Below are 18,691 nucleotides of genomic sequence, written 5' to 3'. Positions count from 1 at the left end.
AGTCTTCAATATTCCCAGGTAAGAAGTTTTAGGTTGTAGATATTATAGGAATTATAGGACTATTTCTCTCTATACCATTTGTATTTCATTAACCTTTTGACTATTGGATGTTCTTATAAGCACCATAGTATTGCCAGTGTAACAGTATAGCGTCCGTCCCTCTCCTCGCCCCTACCTGGGCTCGAACCAGGAACACATCGATAAACAGCCACCCTCGAAGCACCGTTACTCATCGCTCCACAAAAGCAGAGGCCCTTGCAGAGCAAGGGGAACAACTACTTCAAGGTCTCAGAGCGAGTGATGTCACCGATTGAAACGCTATTAGTGCGTACCCCGCTAACTAGCTAGCCATTTCATATCGGTTACACCAGCCTAATCTCGGGAGTTGATAGGCTTGAAGTCATAAACAGGTCAATGCTTGAAGCACAGCGAAGAGCTGCTGGCAAACTGCTATATCAAATCATAAACTTAATTATAACATAATAACACACAGAAATACGAGCCTTAGGTCATTAATATGGTCAAATCCGGAGACTATCATTTCGAAAACAAAACGTTTATTCTTTCAGTGAAATACGGAACCTTTCTGTATTTTATCTAACGGGTGGCATCCCTAAGTCTAAATATATATTATATATATTCAATGTTATGTCATAATTATGTACAATTCTGGCAAAATAATTATGGTCTTTGTTAGGAAGAAATGGTCTTCACACACTTCGCAACAAGCCAGGCAGCCCAAACTGCTGCATATACCCTGCTGCTTGCACGGAACGCAAGAGAAGTGACACAATTTCCCCAGTTAAAAGAAATTCATGTTAGCTGGCAATATTAACTAAATATGCAGGTTTAAAATATATACTTGTGTATTGATTTTAAAGAAAGGCATTGATGTTTATGGTTAGGTACACATTGGTGCAACGACAGTGCTTTTTTCGCGAATGCGCTTGTTATATCATCACCCGTTTGGCAAAGTAGGCTGTGATTCGATGAGAATTGAACAGGCACCGCATCGATTATATGCAACGCAAGACAAGCTAGATAAACTAGTAATATCATCAAACATGTAGTTAATTAGTGATTGTGTTAAGATTGATTGTTTTTTATAAGATAAGTTTAATGCTAGCTAGCAACTTACCTTGGCTTCTTGCTGCACTCGCGTAACAGGTAGTCAGCCTGCCATGCAGGCTCCTCGCAGAGTACAATGTAATCGGACACAATCGGTGTCCAAAAATGCTGATTACCGATTGTCATGAAAACTTGAACTCAGCCATAATTAATCGGCCATTCTGATTAATCGGTCGACCTCTAGTGGAGGTAGTGCAGTTTCATTTAGTGTTAGGCAGACAGATGGACTCTATAATGAGAGCCAGTAAGGTATGCCGTGCGAACACAGATCACAACAACATTGCTTCTTGCCCTCCCATGCTATGACCCTGCGGTGTACTTCCAGGCCATATCCACTGCTGGCATCTCCCAGTTACTCATGGCTTAGTGTAAACTAATAACAGAGTCCAGCTGAGTCGGCCCAGTAGGCATCTGTTCTCAGTTATGTGTTGTCATTTCAAATATGCCATACCAGTTCATCATTAATACTAAAAAAGACCATGCCTCAATCATACTCCATGCCTGACGTATTGGCAATGTGGTGATGAGTGAATGTGAACAAACATTTAGATAAGATATTTCAGTTTTTAACCTTTTTATTTATTCTGTTTGCTATATGTGGTTTATCTTGTTCAAACGATACCACATTGGTGGGAGAATGATTGTTAAACCTGATTGTGATGAAGTAGTAAGCAACAATATATATGAAAGATGTTCTTTTCCCTCAGAAAACAAAATCAGAAGATAGCAGAGTAAAGCCTAAAGTCACTCTTTGCGACCAGGGGACTCAGGTCCAGGAAGAGGGCTTACAAATCACCACAGGTAAGCTGGACTTGTCTCTGTGTTATCTGTTGGCATTGATACATATTTTTCAGTTAATGTTTTTCAATTTAATGTAATTTTTTCAAATGTAACCTTTATTTAACTAAGCAAGTCAGTTAAGAACATATTCTTATTTACAATGACGGCCTACACCGGCCAAACCCGGACGACACTGACCAATTGTGCGCCGCCCTCTGGGACTCCCAATCATGGCCAGTTGTAATACAGCCTGTATCAATTAATCAATCAAACATTATTTGTACAGTGTGTGCAAAGCTGTCATCAAGGCTAAGGGTGGCTACTTTGAAGAATCTCAAGTATATTTTGATTTGTTTAACACTTTTTTTTTTGGTGACTACATGATTCCACATGTGTTATTTCATACTGTTGATGTCTTCACTATTGTTCTACAATGGTAGAAAATAGCACAAATAAAGAGAAACCCTTGAATGAGTAGGTGTGTCCAAACTTTTGACTGGTAATGTATATCCCATTTCTTACATCAAATGCGTTTTAAGGTGCGTTCAGTCAATGTTGACCAGTTACTGACAACTGCCTGGATATTTTCTGCAAAGTTAATGTGAGTGGGTGGGGATTCCATTAGCAAATGAGTGATTACTTGAGCTAATTCCTTTTGGTAAATATGCTGCTGTTCTCCCACAGGTGACAAGAAGGCGGTAGAGCTCCCTGTAAAGGAAGCGAAGGCCGCAGACCATGGAGTGGAAGTCCCAACTCCTCCTGAGCCTGATCCCTGCAGGTTATCCGAATCTCTCACAGAGGGCCCTGCAGTCGAGGAGGCCATATTCCCATCTACCAATAGTGATAGGGGAAGTAAAGGCTCTCGCAAGCCCAAAGAGGTCACCTTAAAGAGCAGAGAGCCCACCAGAGTTCAGACCTTTGCCCCTGATGTGGTCGTAGCTCAGGTGGAGGTCACCATCGAAGTGCTCTCTGAGCTGAGGAGGTAGGCTGTCACTGATTCTTAACCAATAGAAAATGCCAGTTATCCAAAGTGCAATCTCTCTTGTTATTAAGTGCTTTTTTTGTTGCTGTCAACAAATAGCCGTACCATTACTCCCAACAGGGTTATGAAAAGCGTAACAGGTGGATCTGTTGAGTTGACATCAATTGTCATCAAAGAGATCTAACAAAGCACCTGCAATCACTGACGTACACTTTCAGCTAGAAATGTGAAAGCACAGGGGGGATTTAATAAATGATCCTCAAGCTAAAACCCACTGCTGCCTTTTCATGTCTCTAATGAAAGGGTTTCAAGTGGCAGTGGGCTCTCACTCGGAGTAGGGTGAGCAACACGAGGTACATGCTAAAGGGGATAAAGAACATCAAAGGGTCCTTCTGTTGTTGCCAATTTTACATGCCTACTCTAAGTGGCATTCCAAGAATGGGGGGTACTTGAATGGGGGGTACTGAGAATCAGTATCTCACTACTCATAGTAACAATATGAGTGATAGGGGGGGGGGACAGGGTAGCCTAGTGGTTAGAGCATTGGACTAGTAACCGCAAGGTTGCAAGTTCAAATCCCCGAGCTGACAAGGTACAAATCTGTCGTTCTGCCCCTGAACAGGCAGTTAACCCACTGTTCCTAGGCCGTCATTGAATATAAGAATTTGTTCTTAACTGACTTGCCTAGTTAAATAAAGGTAAAAGACAAAAAAAAATAAGCTATCTATATTTTGACCTGCGCTCTTGGAGGCTGGAGCATAATATTTTCACTGTACCCTGCAATTACATCTGCGTCCCTGTACATGTGACTGATAAACACACCCTAATCTAAAATGCAATCTAATATATTGCTGTCACATTGGTTTCATTAGTTACATGTATATTCTGTTTCATTAATGAAGAAAAAGTGTAGGTCTGTGCATTGTTCAAACGTTGACTGTTTTGTAATGTTACTGTGTTGCTAGGACTCCTGATGTGACCATGATTTCGGTGAGCAGTGAGTTAGACAGTCAGTACATCAAAGTCAAGGAGACCGAGGTTCCAAAAGGTCCAGGGCCCACTGTATCACAGCCACCTATCTCCACCACTGAGGAGCAACCGCTGGAGCAAGCCCCTGAAAGTGTTTCTCTTCCTTCCAAGGATGACCCTCTCCCTGAAGAGGACTTTACAAAGGCTGCAGTCAGTCCTCAGGAACCTGTTATCATTGTAACACCACCAACCCCATGCAGCAGTGCGCTAACAAGCCCACTGGATGTGGTCACCAAACCAGAGTCCGCAACGATTGTCCCTCAGGTCCAGCCTGAGCCGGTGGCGACCACAGAGCAGCACAAACCTGTTCCACCTCAACCAGAGTCTGAGACAGTGAAATACTCTGCAAAACCAGTTATCCCTCAGCCAACTCCCTCTTTAGTTGTTAAAAACCCTACAGCAGCTGCACAGGTGGCAGGCCTGGATGCACAACTATTGGTCATAGGTAATAAGTGCAATATCAATGTCATTTTCATCACAATATGGATTTCACAGCGCTATGTTACTGGGTGAAATGCAGTATGAAATATGCTCCCCGTGGTCTGTCAATCTTCCAATAAGTCCACAGATCATTACCCATACCACCAAGCATATAATAAATCATGCTCCGGTGCTCTTCTCTTCCAGATGACTGCCCACCCTTGCCTGCTCCCTTTGAGCACCGCATTGTGAGTGCCAAGCAAGTCCCGATGGGCTCTTATTACGCTGTAAAGCCTAACGCGGTCCTAGGAGGGTGAGTCCTAATTCTTAAGGGCAACGAGAATGTGTTTACCGTACACACAGACTGTGGTGTTGCATATATTATTCCCATTATTGTTACCCCCCCCAACACAACATACTTACTGTAAGTGAGGGTTACCAACTGTTATTCTACTGCTATAAATAGACTGTCAGGTTGTCATCTACCCAATGATGTTGACTGACAGCAACGATGTAGAAAACACAAGAGGAGCAGCTTGCTGCAGCAGTGGTAACCAGGTGCAGCATTAGCAGATAAACAGGGCTAGCAGACTGACAGACTGTGCAGTATAGCATGATACAAGGCGATGGGCAAAGCAAGGAGAGATAGTACATAGCAGCAGCAGATCTGAACAACTGGCAGCGCAGACATGGCTAATCCTCCACAGAGTCTGCAAATAAGCATGGGCTTATTTTATGCTTGTGATGGACAGGGTTTTATTTTGGGCAGGTGTTGAGTGGCCATTTGCATAGGGGCTTTTTAAAATCTCCATGGTCCATGTAGAGTAGAGGCGCTCTCTCGCTACATAAAAAAGTTGGCTTAGTAAACTCTCCATGTGTGGCGAATGATGATATACCTCCAATGAAACCAGAGGAGTAAAACAGGTCCTTGGAGAATGTCTGCAAAGCCCTGACTGAGGTCAACGCAAAGGATACCCCTCAAGATTGACTGCTTGTGGGTCTGTGCTGTGCTCTTTGGTGCCTTTGTCGGGGTGTATGTAGCCTTGACTTCTATAATTTTAAAGGTTCTAAATAATCTGAAGCACGGATTCTGAGAATACAACGTTGAGTCTGTGCTTGCGCGGCTAGGATGTATGTTCATAAATGTCTATGAACAAATATTCGCGTTCACACCTGTTTCTTTCACATGTACGCTACCGTTCAAAAGTTTGGGGTCACTTAGAAATGTCCTTGTTTTTGAAAGAAAAGCTTTTTTCCCCCCCCCATTAAAATAACATCAAATTGATAAGAAATACAGTGTAGACATAGTTAATTATGTAAATGACTATTGTAGCTGGAAACAGCAGATGCTTTTATGGAATATCTACCTAGGAGTACAGGGGCCCATTATCAGCAACTCCTGTGTTCCAATGGCACGTTGTGTTAGCTAATCTAAGTTTATCATTTTATAAGGCTAATTGATCATTAGAAAACCCCTTTGCAATTATGTTTGCACAGCTGAAAACTGTTGAGCTGATTAAAGAAGCAATTAAACTGGCCTTCTTTAGACTAGTTGAGTATCTGGATTTGTATCAGCATTTGTGGGTTCGATTACAGGCTCAAAATGTCCAGAAACAAAGAACTTTCTTCTGAAACTCATCAGTCTATTCTTGTTCTGAGAAATTAAGGCTATTCCATGCGAGAAATTGCCAAGAAACTGAAGATCTCATACAATGCTGTGTACTATTGCTTCTTTAATCAGAACAACAGTTTTCAGCTGTGCTAACATAATTGCAAAAGGGTTTTCTAGTGATCAATTAGCCGTTTAAAATTATAAACTTGGATTAGCTAACACAACGTGCTATTGGAACACAGGAGTGATGGTTGCTGATAATGGGCCTCTATACGCCTATGTAGATATTCCACAAAAAATCTGCCATTTCCAGCTTCAATAGTCATTTACATCATTAACAATGTCTACACTGTATTTCTTATCAATTTGATGTTATTTTAATGGACAAAAAAATAAGAAAAAAAGCTTTTGAACGGTAGTGTATGTAAAGTATCTATGCACTCATAAGTGTCCTTGTTTCCACAGGGGACGTTTTGGGCAGGTCCATAAGTGCGCAGAACTGTCGTCGGGCCTAATCCTCGCTGCGAAGTTGATCAAAGTAAAGGGAATGAGGGAGAGAGTAAGTGGATATACAATAACAGACCTGTGGTGTTTGTACCCCTCCTCTCTCTGACTCCAACCGTACACACCCACCCTGACCTCTCTCTAAGTTCATTTATGAGGTTCAATGTGAAATCACATAGAAATCTGAATTATTGATCTGTTATTTTCATTGACATCAAGTTTAAAGCCGGATGTACAGTACACAATTTTCACACCGATTTAGCTATCCCAGACAAGTTGTTGGAGATCAGAGACAAAATCCCAATGTCGTTGCCTACTCGGGCATGCGGCCGTCACAGACTCTCATTTAATGTGAGCGGGTCAGAGAAACAATCTGAGGGCTACCGATCTCGCCGTTGAGCAGTCCCAGATGTCCCAATACACACAAACTGGTTTGTGTGTACTCTCCTGCAGGAGCCATGACTACTACTAGTGTTTTATTTATCATCCCTTATTTTACCAGGTAAGTTGACTGAGAACACATTCTCATTTACAGCAAAAACCTCAAGAATAGTTACAGGGGAATGAATGAGCCAATTGGAAGCTGGGGATGATTAGGTGGACATGATGGTATGAGGGCCAGATTGGGAATTTAGCCAGGACACCAGGGTTAACACCCCTACTCTTACAATAAGTGCAATGGGATCTTTAGTGACCACAGAGAGTCAGGACACCCGTTTAACATCCCATCCAAAAGATGGCACCCTACAAAGGGCAATGTCCCCAATCACTGCCCTGGGGATTTTTTTTTAGACCAGAGGAAAGACTGCCTCCTACTGGCCCTCCAACACCACTTCAGCAGCATCTGGTATTCCATCCAAGGACTGAACAGGACCGACCCTGCTTAGCTTCAGAGGCAAACCAGCAGTGGGATGCAGGGTGGTATGCATTTGTACTTGCCTTTGACCAAAGCTAAAGTGTAAAATCGTTACAGCTATGAAGTTCAGAAGCAATGTTATTCATTTCAAAATGTTGGTTACAAATGTCAGCTCTGTATGGCAAGCGTGAATGTCTGCCTGAAAGCTTTTCAAAGGCTGCTTTGAGCCACAGCTCCTTCTAGCTATGTTAACAATCGAATCACATCATCATGACATTGTTTTCACGAGACAGCGTGGTGGTATGGAGAATCCTCATGACCAAGTGAAGAATCTTGTAGTGTGTGACACACCATATGTGCCAGATCGATTAGTGTGCGCAAGCAAGACAAATAAACACAGGAAAGACAGTTGTTTAATGTGAGAGGATCAGCGATGTTTGGATTTTGAAAGTCATGTAGTGTCCACCTGGCATAAGAAGCGGTAGAACTGTTCTATGTGCACTATTTCTATACTTCCCGTTCATAAGTTTCATTTTTGCGTCTTTTAATTTTGGCTCTAAAACAGCTTCAAACAGCTGAAAATACAATATTTTTGGTTATTGAAAATATAATTCACAGCAGTTTAGATGGTACAATGATTGTACACTATGCATTGCTTGTTTTGTCACACAAACTGAAAGTAAGTGAACTATTACAATTTTAGCAACCAGGAAATGGGGGATTGATTTTTGGTTATTGCACTTTTAAAGAGCACATATTTACATACAGCATGCACCTGTGTCTCTTCTCTTAACCAAAATCCACCACGGCTCCCGTCGAGATTAATTTCACATCCTTCGCCTTCAACATGTGACTCGAATTGCACCTACTAATCACCACACTCTTTATAAGCACTGTTTTAATTTTCTAACTTTGGTTTTCTTCTGACCTTGCCTTTTATTGACACACTGAATGAGTACAACAGAAAGCTGGTATTGAATTTGTGATTAATAATGTATTTTTAATCAATCAAAAACTCCGAGACACTCAACCATACACTGAGCAAAGTACGATGTTTCTTATGTCCGATATGTCATGTACTCATTTTGTTCAGAGGTAATTATGGGATTTCCATGGCAAATTGCTCTCATGTACTCATACATATCAGAAATATCCTATTTTCATTTGTTTCTTAGTGGAATAATACTAGGGTTCAAGTACTTTTTTAGGGTATTTCAAATACTATCAAATATATATTTTTTTTACTGTAAGAGACAAGTATTTGAATATTGGAATGTATTTGGAAATAAGCTTGGAACGTATTGGCATGTATTTGAAAACAGTAAAATACACTGACTCAAATACACTCCCATGCATTTAACCCAGGTCGGTTAGGAATTTCAAATGATGTATTTGAAAATACTTTTAAATAGTAGGCTATTCATAAGTAGTTGATAGGGGCCACATTATTAGATGACTGATAGGAGGTGGTGTGTTGGAAGTCACCATGCCTCCGTTTTAGCACTCCCCCACCAATTGAAAAAAACTATTTTGGAAGCTATAGACATGCATTTATTAACATCTACGTTCATTTTGCCACATTTATTTTATTACAGACACCTTCATGTTTACTTTAAAATGATAGTAAAAAAACAAGTAGATGACTAATGTCACTGTTCCCACTACAACAACAAAAAGACTTAAATACATGTCATTTTGACCAATATGGCCGACCGGTGGCTTCAAAGCCTCTCACTGGCCAATACATAGCATCAGCAATCCAGGGTATATATTCATCATTGATTTGAACCCAGGTCTGCATAATACATTGTTCAATTAATGTGTTTAAGGTATAATGCCATATACATACAATTGATATGGGCATAAGCACCCTCCAGAGTGGTTAGATTTATTTTCTTCTAAAATCATGAAATGTGATAGATTGTGATTTTCATTTTGCTGAGGTTGTGTGACTTCCTGCTCTCTCTTCTCTTATTTCCTTATTCTCTCTCTCTCCTTCCTCCCACTGGGTAACACAGGATGAAGTGAAGAATGAAATAGGGGTGATGAACCAACTTAACCATGTGAACCTGATTCAGCTTTATGATGCCTTTGAGTCACGGACAAACCTTACGCTTATTATGGAGTAGTAAGTCATTATTCTCATGAAGTCAGTATTTAGAAATTGCAACTCTAACAGCACCACCTATCTGCATTTCATGTGGGTACGGCAAACACTGTTCCAGGCTACAAAGCATTGTTTTAGTGGAATTAAACTCTATGCCACTCAATTTCCTCTTTTGCTTCTTGCACAGTAGAACAATCACTTTTACGGCACTGACCAGCTCCCTGTCTTTGCAGTGTGGACGGTGGTGAGTTGTTTGACCGGATCGTTGACGAGAACTACCAGCTGACAGAGCTGGATGCCATCGTGTTTATGAGACAGATCTGTGAGGGGGTACAGTACCTCCATCAGCAATACATTCTCCATTTAGACCTCAAGGTAGAAATCATATACTATACATAGAATATACTGCAATACTTGTTAGTTTGACATGGATTTTAATTATATTACGTATCACCCTGGTGTGAGGATTCTTACATGCTCTCTTTATTTCCTCTCAGCCAGAGAACATTCTTTGTGTCAACTCCACAGGGAACCAGATCAAGATAATAGACTTTGGTCTGGCCAGAAAGTACGTTTCTCAATATTTTCTCCATTAAGTGACGAGAACTGTTTTAATCTACAAATCTCATCTATTGACATCATCCTCAATTGGGTAGCCAATGAGGTAGTCATGGTAACAGTCACCCAGTAGACAGTTTGGTGAAAAGTAGGCCGTCTCTGTAACTCCGAGCCTCCACCCATGACGCTCTGTTGTAATAGGTGAGATCTTTATGTTCCCATTGTTCAAATGTGCTTGTCTCCCCTCAGGTATAGACCCAGAGAGAAACTAAAGGTCAATTTTGGCACTCCGGAATTTCTGGCTCCTGAGGTGGTCAACTACGACTTTGTCTCATTCCCAACGGACATGTGGAGTGTAGGAGTCATTACTTATATGCTGTGAGTATTACCACACACACAGAGAGAGAAACACCTCCGCTTGACAAATACACTCACCACACACCTCTTGCTCGGCAGCAGCATCAGTCATACCTTGTAACACAGTGGAGGCTGGTGGGAGGAGCTATAGGAGGATGGGCTCATTGTAATGGCTGGAATGCAATAAATGGAACAATATCAAACATGTGGAAACCACATGCTTGACTCATTCCATGAATTCCATTCCAGCCATTACAATGAGCCTGTCCTCCTATAGCTCCTCCCACCAGTCTCCTCTGGTGTAACATGAGGATCTGATCTGTTGTAAAGGGTCAACCAATGGTATCCTAGCCACTGGAAACATGCTTGCCACCCATCTGTAAACGCACGTTTGTCTCTTGTCACTCACACTAGGACTGTTCAGCTATTACTAAATTCATACCCACTGCTGCCCCCTCGCAATGTTGCCTGTCAGCCTCAACCATGGCCCTGAATGAATCGTGTGCATCCCAATGGTCGCCTGTCTTTTCTCAGGACCCGGACGATTCAATTAATGCTAATAACTGGACAGCTGTCCAAGGAGATTTAGGAGGGTTCGCTCAAAATAAGAAAGTGTGGCTGTCCTACTATGCCGCCAGCTTGCCTGAATACCTAGCACTACCCAGGGCTCCATGGTGCTAATTTAATTATTCTATTCTATTTAGAGTAAGCATCAGCATGCGAGTGTGTTTTGTTTCAATTTCTCTGGAACGTGGCATGTACATCTGCACTTTCATAGCCAATGCCCACAGTCTTTGTTTTGAAGTGTGGTCCAGTATGGGTCTAAGATTCATATTCTCAAACTTTGTATATACATTACTGGCCCATACTCTCATTCCATGCAACAGGACACTGAGGCAGAGCTCTCTGTAGCATCATGACTTTGATGACTGCTTTGTCTTTCTAATGAGTGAATGTATAGAAGGACTGTATGAAAATGTGACTAACCAATAATATCTCCCTGTTTTAATAGTCTGAGTGGACTGTCTCCATTCCTGGGGGACAACGATGCAGAGACTATGAACAACATCCTTCACGCCAACTGGGATTTTGATTCAGAGGCATTTGAGAATGTCACAGAGGAAGCTAAGGACTTTGTTACCAGACTGCTTATTCCAACTAAATGGTATGTATACTACATCTTCCTTACAATTCATGTTCTATTCATCTAAACTCAGCAAACAAATAAACATCCTCTCACTGTCAACTGTGTTTATTTTCAGCAAACTTAACATGTGTAAATATTTGTATGAACATGAGATTCAACAACTGAGACATAAACTGATCAAGTTCCACAGACATGTGTACTAACAGAAATTGAATAATGTGTCCCTGAACAAAGGGGAGGTCAAAAGTAACAGTCAGTATCTGGTGTGGCCACCAGCTGCATTAAGTACTGCAGTGCATCTCCTCCTCGTGGACTGCACCAGATTTGCCAGTTCTTGCTGTGAGATGTTACCCCACTTCCACCAAGGCACCTGCAAGTTCCGGGACTTTTTTGGGGGGAGTGGCCCTAGGCCTCACCCTCTGATCCAACAAGTCCCAGATGTGCTCAACGGGATTGAGATCTGGGCTCTTCACTGGCCATGGCAGAACACTGACATTCCTGTCAGAACGAGCAGTATGGCTGGTGGCATTGTAAAGGAGCTGGAGGGTCATGTCAGGATGAGCCTGCAGGAAGGGTACCACATGAGAGGGGAGGATGTCATCCCTGTAATCCACAGCGTTAAGATTGCCTGCAATGACAACAAGCTCAGTCCGATGATGCTGTGACACACCGCCCCAGACCATGACGGATCCTCCTCCTACAAATCAATCCCGCTCCAGAGTACAGGCCTCGATGTAACGCTCATTCCTTTGACGACAAATGCAAATCCGACCATCACCCCTTGTGAGACAAAAACTTGACTTGTCAGTGAAGAGCACTTTTTGCCAGTCCTGTCTGGTCCAGCAACAGTTGGTTTGTGCCCATAGGCGACGTTGCCGGTGATGTCTGGAGAGGACTTACAAGCCCTCAAACCAGCCTCTCTCAGCCTATTGCGGACAGTCTGAGTGCTGATGGAGGGATTGTGCGTTCCTGGTGAACCTCGGGCAGTTGTTGTTGCCGTCCTGTACCTGTCCCTCAGGTGTGATGTTCGGATGTACCGATCCTGCGCAGGTGTTGTTACACGTGGTGTGCCGCTGTGAGGACGATCAGCTGTCCGTCCTGTCTCCCTGTAGCGCTGTCTTAGGCATCTCACAGTACAGTACGGACATTGCAATTTATTGCCCTGGCCACATCTGCAATCCTCATGCCTCCTTGCAGCATGCCTAAGGCACGTTCACGCAGATGAGCAGGGACACCTGGGCATCTTTCTTTTGGTGTTTTTCCAGAGTCAGTAGAAAGGCCTCTTTAGTGTCTTACGTTTTCATAACTGTGACCTTAATTGCCTACCATCTGTAAGCCGTTAGTGTCTTAATCGGTAAATAGCCCACCCAATTGACCTACCTCATCCCCATACTGTTTATATTTATTTACTTTTCAGCTCTTTTGCACACCAGTAACTCTACCTGTACATGACCATCTGATCATTTATCACTCCAGTGTTAATCTGCAAAACTGTAATTATTCGCCTACCTCCTCATGCCTTTTGCACACAATGTATATAGACTCTCTTTTTTTCTACTGTGTTATTGACTTGTTAATTGTTTACTCCATGTGTAACTCTGTGTTGTCTGTTCACACTGCTATGCTTTATCTTGGCCAGGTCACAGTTGTAAATGAGAACTTGTTCTCAACTAGCCTACCTGGTTAAATAAAATAAATAAATAATTAATGACCATTCCACAGGTGCATGTTCATTAATTGTTTATGGTTCATTGAACAAGCATGGGAAACAGTGTTTAAACCCTTTACAATGAAGATCTGTGAAGTTATTTGGATTTTTACGAATTATCTTTGAAAGATAGGGTCCTGAAAAAGGGACGTTTATTATTATTTTTTATTTCACCTTTATTTAACCAGGTGGGCTAGTTGAGAACAAGTTCTCATTTACAACTGCGACCTGGCCAAGATAAAGCATAGCAGTGTGAACAGACAACACAGAGTTACACATGGAGTAAACAATTAACAAGTCAATAACACAGTAGAAAAGAGTCTCTATACATTGTGTGCAAAAGGCATGAGGGGGTAGGCAAATAATTACAATTTTGCAGATTAACACTGGAGTGATAAATGATCAGATGGTCATGTACAGGTAGAGATACTGGTGTGCAAAAGAGCAGAAAAGTAAATAAATATAAACAGTATGGGGATGAGGTAGGTAAATTGGGTGGGCTATTTACCGATAGACTATGTACAGCTGCAGCAATCGGTTAGCTGCTCAGATAGCAGATGTTTGAAGTTGGTGCTAGTTGATATTGTTTTCCCCACTCAATCATGGCTGTAGCACCATCTCATTTAGTAAAATGAAAAGGCCTATTGTTTATGTAAGGCAGGAATATTCCAACTGAATGCACCTCATTGCCACCGAATCACAATCGGACTGTTGATGGTTCATTTTGCCATTTGTCTAAATGGGTTATTTGAATATGTGCCATGAAATCCAAATGAGTTGAATAAACAGAAGGTCAATAGAAAGTAGCACATTTGAGTCACATTTAAATGCAAACTACACTGCCAGGGCCTGAGTGAGTTGTGCGTATGCTTCCACACTGGATTGTTCACTGAGTGATCAGCTGGCAGGAAACAACGACAGCCCGGATTGCAGATGGCAACAGCCTCCTTGTTGTTCTTTCTGTGCTGTGTCACCGCTAATGATCTGGTCATTGCTAAATCAGGGCACTTAGTCGTGTGTTATTCACCCCAACACCCACTTTCAGCCATGGTGGGTTCATCATTAGCCTCCCTCTGTAGGCTACTTTTCTTTCCAGGGAATGAGTACATCCCTGCTGTTAGCAGCAGCTATTTCATGATAGGCTACCAGCATTAGATGAGGCATGGGTTAGAGAATGTTTCCACCCCATAATGGCAGCGGCATTGAAAACTCTTGTTTATAAACAGAAAGGATTAATGTGGTTTAGAAAGTTATCACATCGTGTAAAATTATAGTCAACCAATTCTCTTGATGAATGTCCATTTTGTCCGTAGACCTATGTGTACTGATACTCCTATCCTGGGTCTGTATTGTAGCAGTCGACTCAGTGCAACTGGCTGCATGAAGCATGCCTGGCTGAACAATCTGGAGGATAAAGCCAAATTGCACCAGGTTCGGCTCAAGTCCCAAGTCAAGCTCCAGCGCTACCTGGCCGCTCACAAACAGTGGAAGGTGAGGACTGAAGCCTGTTACACATGTTGCCATCATAGGTCTACACATTTCATCTGTGTTACAGTGAATTGTCTGAATAATATATATATATATTATTTTTTGATAGGAAAGTGATCTAAATTCAATTCTACTTCCTTGCAGAAACACTTCTATGTGGTTGCTGCAGCCAACAGGCTGAAGAGGTTTCGCCAGAATCATCCCATAAACACTGTGTAGCAGTGAGAAGACTGTCAAAGACTGAGTAGTTGTACCTCCATGGCAGGCATTCCTGCCATTTATGCTAGTTGGACTGAGGCAACAGAACATGATCGGCAACAGTGTCTGGCATTGGTATGCAAATCGCAATGGACATTGAAGTGTACTGTAGTATTCTAATCACTTTTTATACTGTACAGTGCACAACTTTGTGCGGTCTTCCTGTTTAGTGCTTACTAAATTACCCTGGGCTCAGTGCGCTTCAAGCAGGTAGCCTACTACTTACTTCGGTGTAATTGTTTATTTAATGACAACTCTTACTGACATATGTTTGAACTGCTATGCTGAATGTACATCACGTTGAAATCACAAACCACATTATTCACAAGGCTTTCATTTTTGGTTTATTTAATATGGTAAGTGAATCTTTACAAATCACACAGATGACCTTGTCTTGTCAATCTTTCCTTCTATGAAGGCTTTGAATGGGCTACTTGCTTGCATGCTACCCAACCTGACTGACAGTAGTGTTCCCATATAGCATTATTTTGTGACACAGTGTCCCCACCTCCACTTGAACTCACCAAGAATAACTCAATGACTATAAATGTTATTTCATTAAAATAAGTGAAGCCACAAATGGCCAGACTTATACTATTGTCAATAGTCTGGCACAGTGGAATCACCATAACACAAATGCTTCCAATGGTTTTTCCACCTTGTGAATTTTTAAAATTTAACTAGGCAAGTCAGTTAAGAACAAATTCTTATTTCCATTGACTGCCAAACCCTAACCCGGATGATGCCTTGCCAATTATGCACAGCCCTATGGGACTCCCAATCATGGACGGTTGTGATACAGCCTGAAATCAAACCAGGGTCTGTAGTGACGCCTCTAGCACTGAGATGCAGTGCTTTAGACCGCTGCGCCACTTGAATGACAATTCTAATTAAATTGTGTGTTAGATATAGGCTTACCTTGGCGTGACGTTTTGATAGCTGTGTAATTCTCACAGAGGGGAGTCATCAATATAGTCACTGCAATTTACTCATTCGCAATGCTAATTATTGATGAGAGAGATGTGTGGTTATCAAAACATAGGAAGTAGTTCTAAAATCCCAGATGGAAAAATGAATGGTGAAAAAAAAACTATTAGAACCATTTCCAACTCATACTGTGGTCTGTCTAAATAAAAACAGTTGCTAATGCCAACTGGTAAGACTGTCTATCGTCCACCATAAATTGTGAATGCCAAAACGCCACAGAATGTTAATCTTAACTGTACAAATCCAACACATTGACCAGCAACAGCACAGCAGAATTCTCTTAAAGTAAGTCTCATACACTGCCACTGAGGGGCAGAAAAGGCAAAGTACTGTATGGAATACAAACACATCATGCTTGCTTACAAGGGTAAGGCTTAAAGCATAAAACAAGCATGGTTGAAACAATAATAAAAAATAAAAAATGTAACTAATAAAAACACCTTTCAGGTAACTTTCTCCAAAAGATGAAGTAAGCACATATGTGCTTCATTACTAGACGTGTACCTGCTCATTAAGAGTTCACATGCAAAGAAAACAAGAGCTCCAGCCTCACTACTCAGCACTGTAGACAGCATTTTCACTGATCACAAGCCCAAGGTCGTGAAAACATTTCCACTTTATGGCTGAGCTGACTATCAAATTAACTTTTATGTATTGGCTTTAAGTGCATTTTCCAAGATTCTTCGGCTTCCACTCTTCGTAAGCCTGTGTAGCGCACTCCTCAGAGTCCTCTTTCTGCTGCTTTTGAGATGTCGGCCTTGATAGACAGCACAACATATTCCCCCCCCAACACCGTTTAAACCCCGCAATACAGAAAAGATTAAGAGTTACACTTTTCTAAGGACATAATCAGGAATTTGGTATGGTTATTATTTGGTCACACTTACCTTCCTCTTTGTTCTACATTTTCTATAAGTGTTCATCTTTTCTGTGCCATTTTAACTAGATTCTTCAGTAGAGTGGCTTCTTCTATTGGGGAAAAGAAATATCAAGGGATACTTAAAGATCATAGCTACGACATTCTGAGATTGATTGTAATAGGCATGTTGTATGCCGCGATCGGGACATCCCTGATTGGGAGACCAACTCACTGAAGTTTTCAGTCCTAAAATAGAACATCCACTCTCTCCCACCAGGCGGTAACCACGACAACAATGAGAGAGAGGAATGACCTAGATTCTCTTTTCACCCAGGAAAGTAAAAACCCACATACCAGGGGCAAAAGTACAAATAGCCACTATAAAAAAGGCCACAATATTTCAAACCCCAGCTTTCGGAAGCGTATGTCACAACAACAAAAAAGGTATTGTTAGTCAACAGAACGTTATTGCTCGGAAGTACATTTTTAAATCCAAAGGCCCTCCCTGCGCTTTCACCCATTTCCCACCATATGTTGGTCAAACCCCTTTATCATTTGACAGCAGACTTACTGCAGATGTCCTGTCCCAGTTTCTGGAACTGGGTGCACAGCCTGTCAAAGATTCCCTTTTTAGCACCAGATGATGCTAACAGCTTCCTATCCACTTTGATCTTCAAACATCTGGAGAGATGTTCATGGGCATAGTGACTAGGTTTCATTAACAATCAGGTTGAATGGTTTATGGGTAAACAGTAACAGAAATACTGTAACACTCACTCGCATGCAGCGTTCAAAGCAGCTGTAGTGAAGAGTGGTTTTGACAGGTCCACATCTTTTTACTGAGCAACAGGAAGGCTTGCTTCATACCTGGAACACAAACATGGATTCATCTTATTAAATTAACATATTTACATTGACAAATGTATGATATTCAGGACGGTGTCTTGTTCAGGAGAGAAGACTTGCTGAAAATAGTAGTTGACAAAATATTTGAAGGTTAGTTGTGTGTTGGCCAGAGTAGGCTACTCTTCAAGTTCTCACCATTCTGAGACTTGGGTGGCTACTTTGATTGCATCCATGCACCCAAACTGAACAGTAAGGTCTCCGACTCCTAGGTGAGACTCGAGGCCAAGCATGCACTCAATCTCAGGCCTTCAGATTGCTTTGATACTGCTTCTTGTTCAACCCGGATAATTTGAAGTCATATTCCTGAGGAATAGCACAACAGTATTCATAGGGCACGTTACCTGAGCAACACCAGGGCATTTGGTTATTTGATTAACAGGTGAGATGCCTTGTCATCAAAGCTAATGCAAAACAAACAAAAAAAAACGTACTTTGTACAGAGGAAACTTCATTGATGTTGCTACCAGTTCTAGGCAAATTACTGCTTTACTTGTACCCGTCGTAATTCCGAGTCCTGTACATTTAACCAGGGATAACCGCACGTACTCATCTGCTTGGGTGTAATGTAGATGCAGAGTTTAGGAAACTATATTGTAATCAAGTTTATCAAGCAGCTGAATAATAACAACTGTTGGCAAGCAGGTTAGTTAGCTGCCTAAAGTCAATGGTACATGTTGATTGAACTATGATCCTGTCTCAAGTATACTAGCTAGCTAATATGATCGTTTTACAGACTCACCGTGAAACTCTTGCAGAGGTTATATCCATTTTAGATGCAAGTTTAGTAAACATTTAACTTTCAATTTCCTGTAACTAACTAATGTTCGTGACTGCCAACGAGAGAGTAAAAAGCAAACTTCTCCAGTCGAGTTATCGCACAAAAACATGCCTTTCGCGTCAAAATTGGCAGACACCACCACGCCTACCAGCCATCGACGTCTGTTTGCGTACTTGTTGCTGAAAATAACAACAGCATATTTATTAACGAAAGGAATTCAGCATCAA

General features: G+C 41.6%; 1 protein-coding gene and 1 pseudogene across 2 annotated transcripts in view; one reads left to right on the top strand and one right to left on the bottom strand.

Moving 5' to 3' along the window:
- LOC112249079 (myosin light chain kinase 3) overlaps positions 1 to 15,654 on the top strand; it is a 31,575-nt gene extending 15,921 nt beyond the window's left edge. For both annotated transcript variants that reach the window (XM_024418720.2, XM_024418719.2), the window contains exons 2-13: positions 1,836 to 1,929; positions 2,593 to 2,890; positions 3,856 to 4,364; positions 4,547 to 4,652; positions 6,417 to 6,510; positions 9,330 to 9,439; positions 9,652 to 9,793; positions 9,916 to 9,986; positions 10,226 to 10,354; positions 11,346 to 11,498; positions 14,544 to 14,679; positions 14,821 to 15,654. In XM_024418720.2, the coding sequence (XP_024274488.1) occupies positions 1,836 to 1,929; positions 2,593 to 2,890; positions 3,856 to 4,364; positions 4,547 to 4,652; positions 6,417 to 6,510; positions 9,330 to 9,439; positions 9,652 to 9,793; positions 9,916 to 9,986; positions 10,226 to 10,354; positions 11,346 to 11,498; positions 14,544 to 14,679; positions 14,821 to 14,895 (1,917 nt within the window). In that variant the 3' untranslated portion in view covers positions 14,896 to 15,654. The remainder of the gene's footprint in view (positions 1 to 1,835; positions 1,930 to 2,592; positions 2,891 to 3,855; positions 4,365 to 4,546; positions 4,653 to 6,416; positions 6,511 to 9,329; positions 9,440 to 9,651; positions 9,794 to 9,915; positions 9,987 to 10,225; positions 10,355 to 11,345; positions 11,499 to 14,543; positions 14,680 to 14,820) is intronic.
- LOC112249078 lies at positions 15,266 to 18,619 on the bottom strand (annotated as a pseudogene).
- Between the last annotated feature and the right edge of the window lie 72 nt (positions 18,620 to 18,691).

Source organism: Oncorhynchus tshawytscha, linkage group LG04, assembly GCF_018296145.1.
Source record: "Oncorhynchus tshawytscha isolate Ot180627B linkage group LG04, Otsh_v2.0, whole genome shotgun sequence".
NCBI classification, from domain to species: Eukaryota; Metazoa; Chordata; class Actinopteri; order Salmoniformes; family Salmonidae; genus Oncorhynchus; species Oncorhynchus tshawytscha.
Note: the sequence above shows the minus strand (reverse complement) of the source record. Positions and strands in the feature narration are given on the sequence as shown.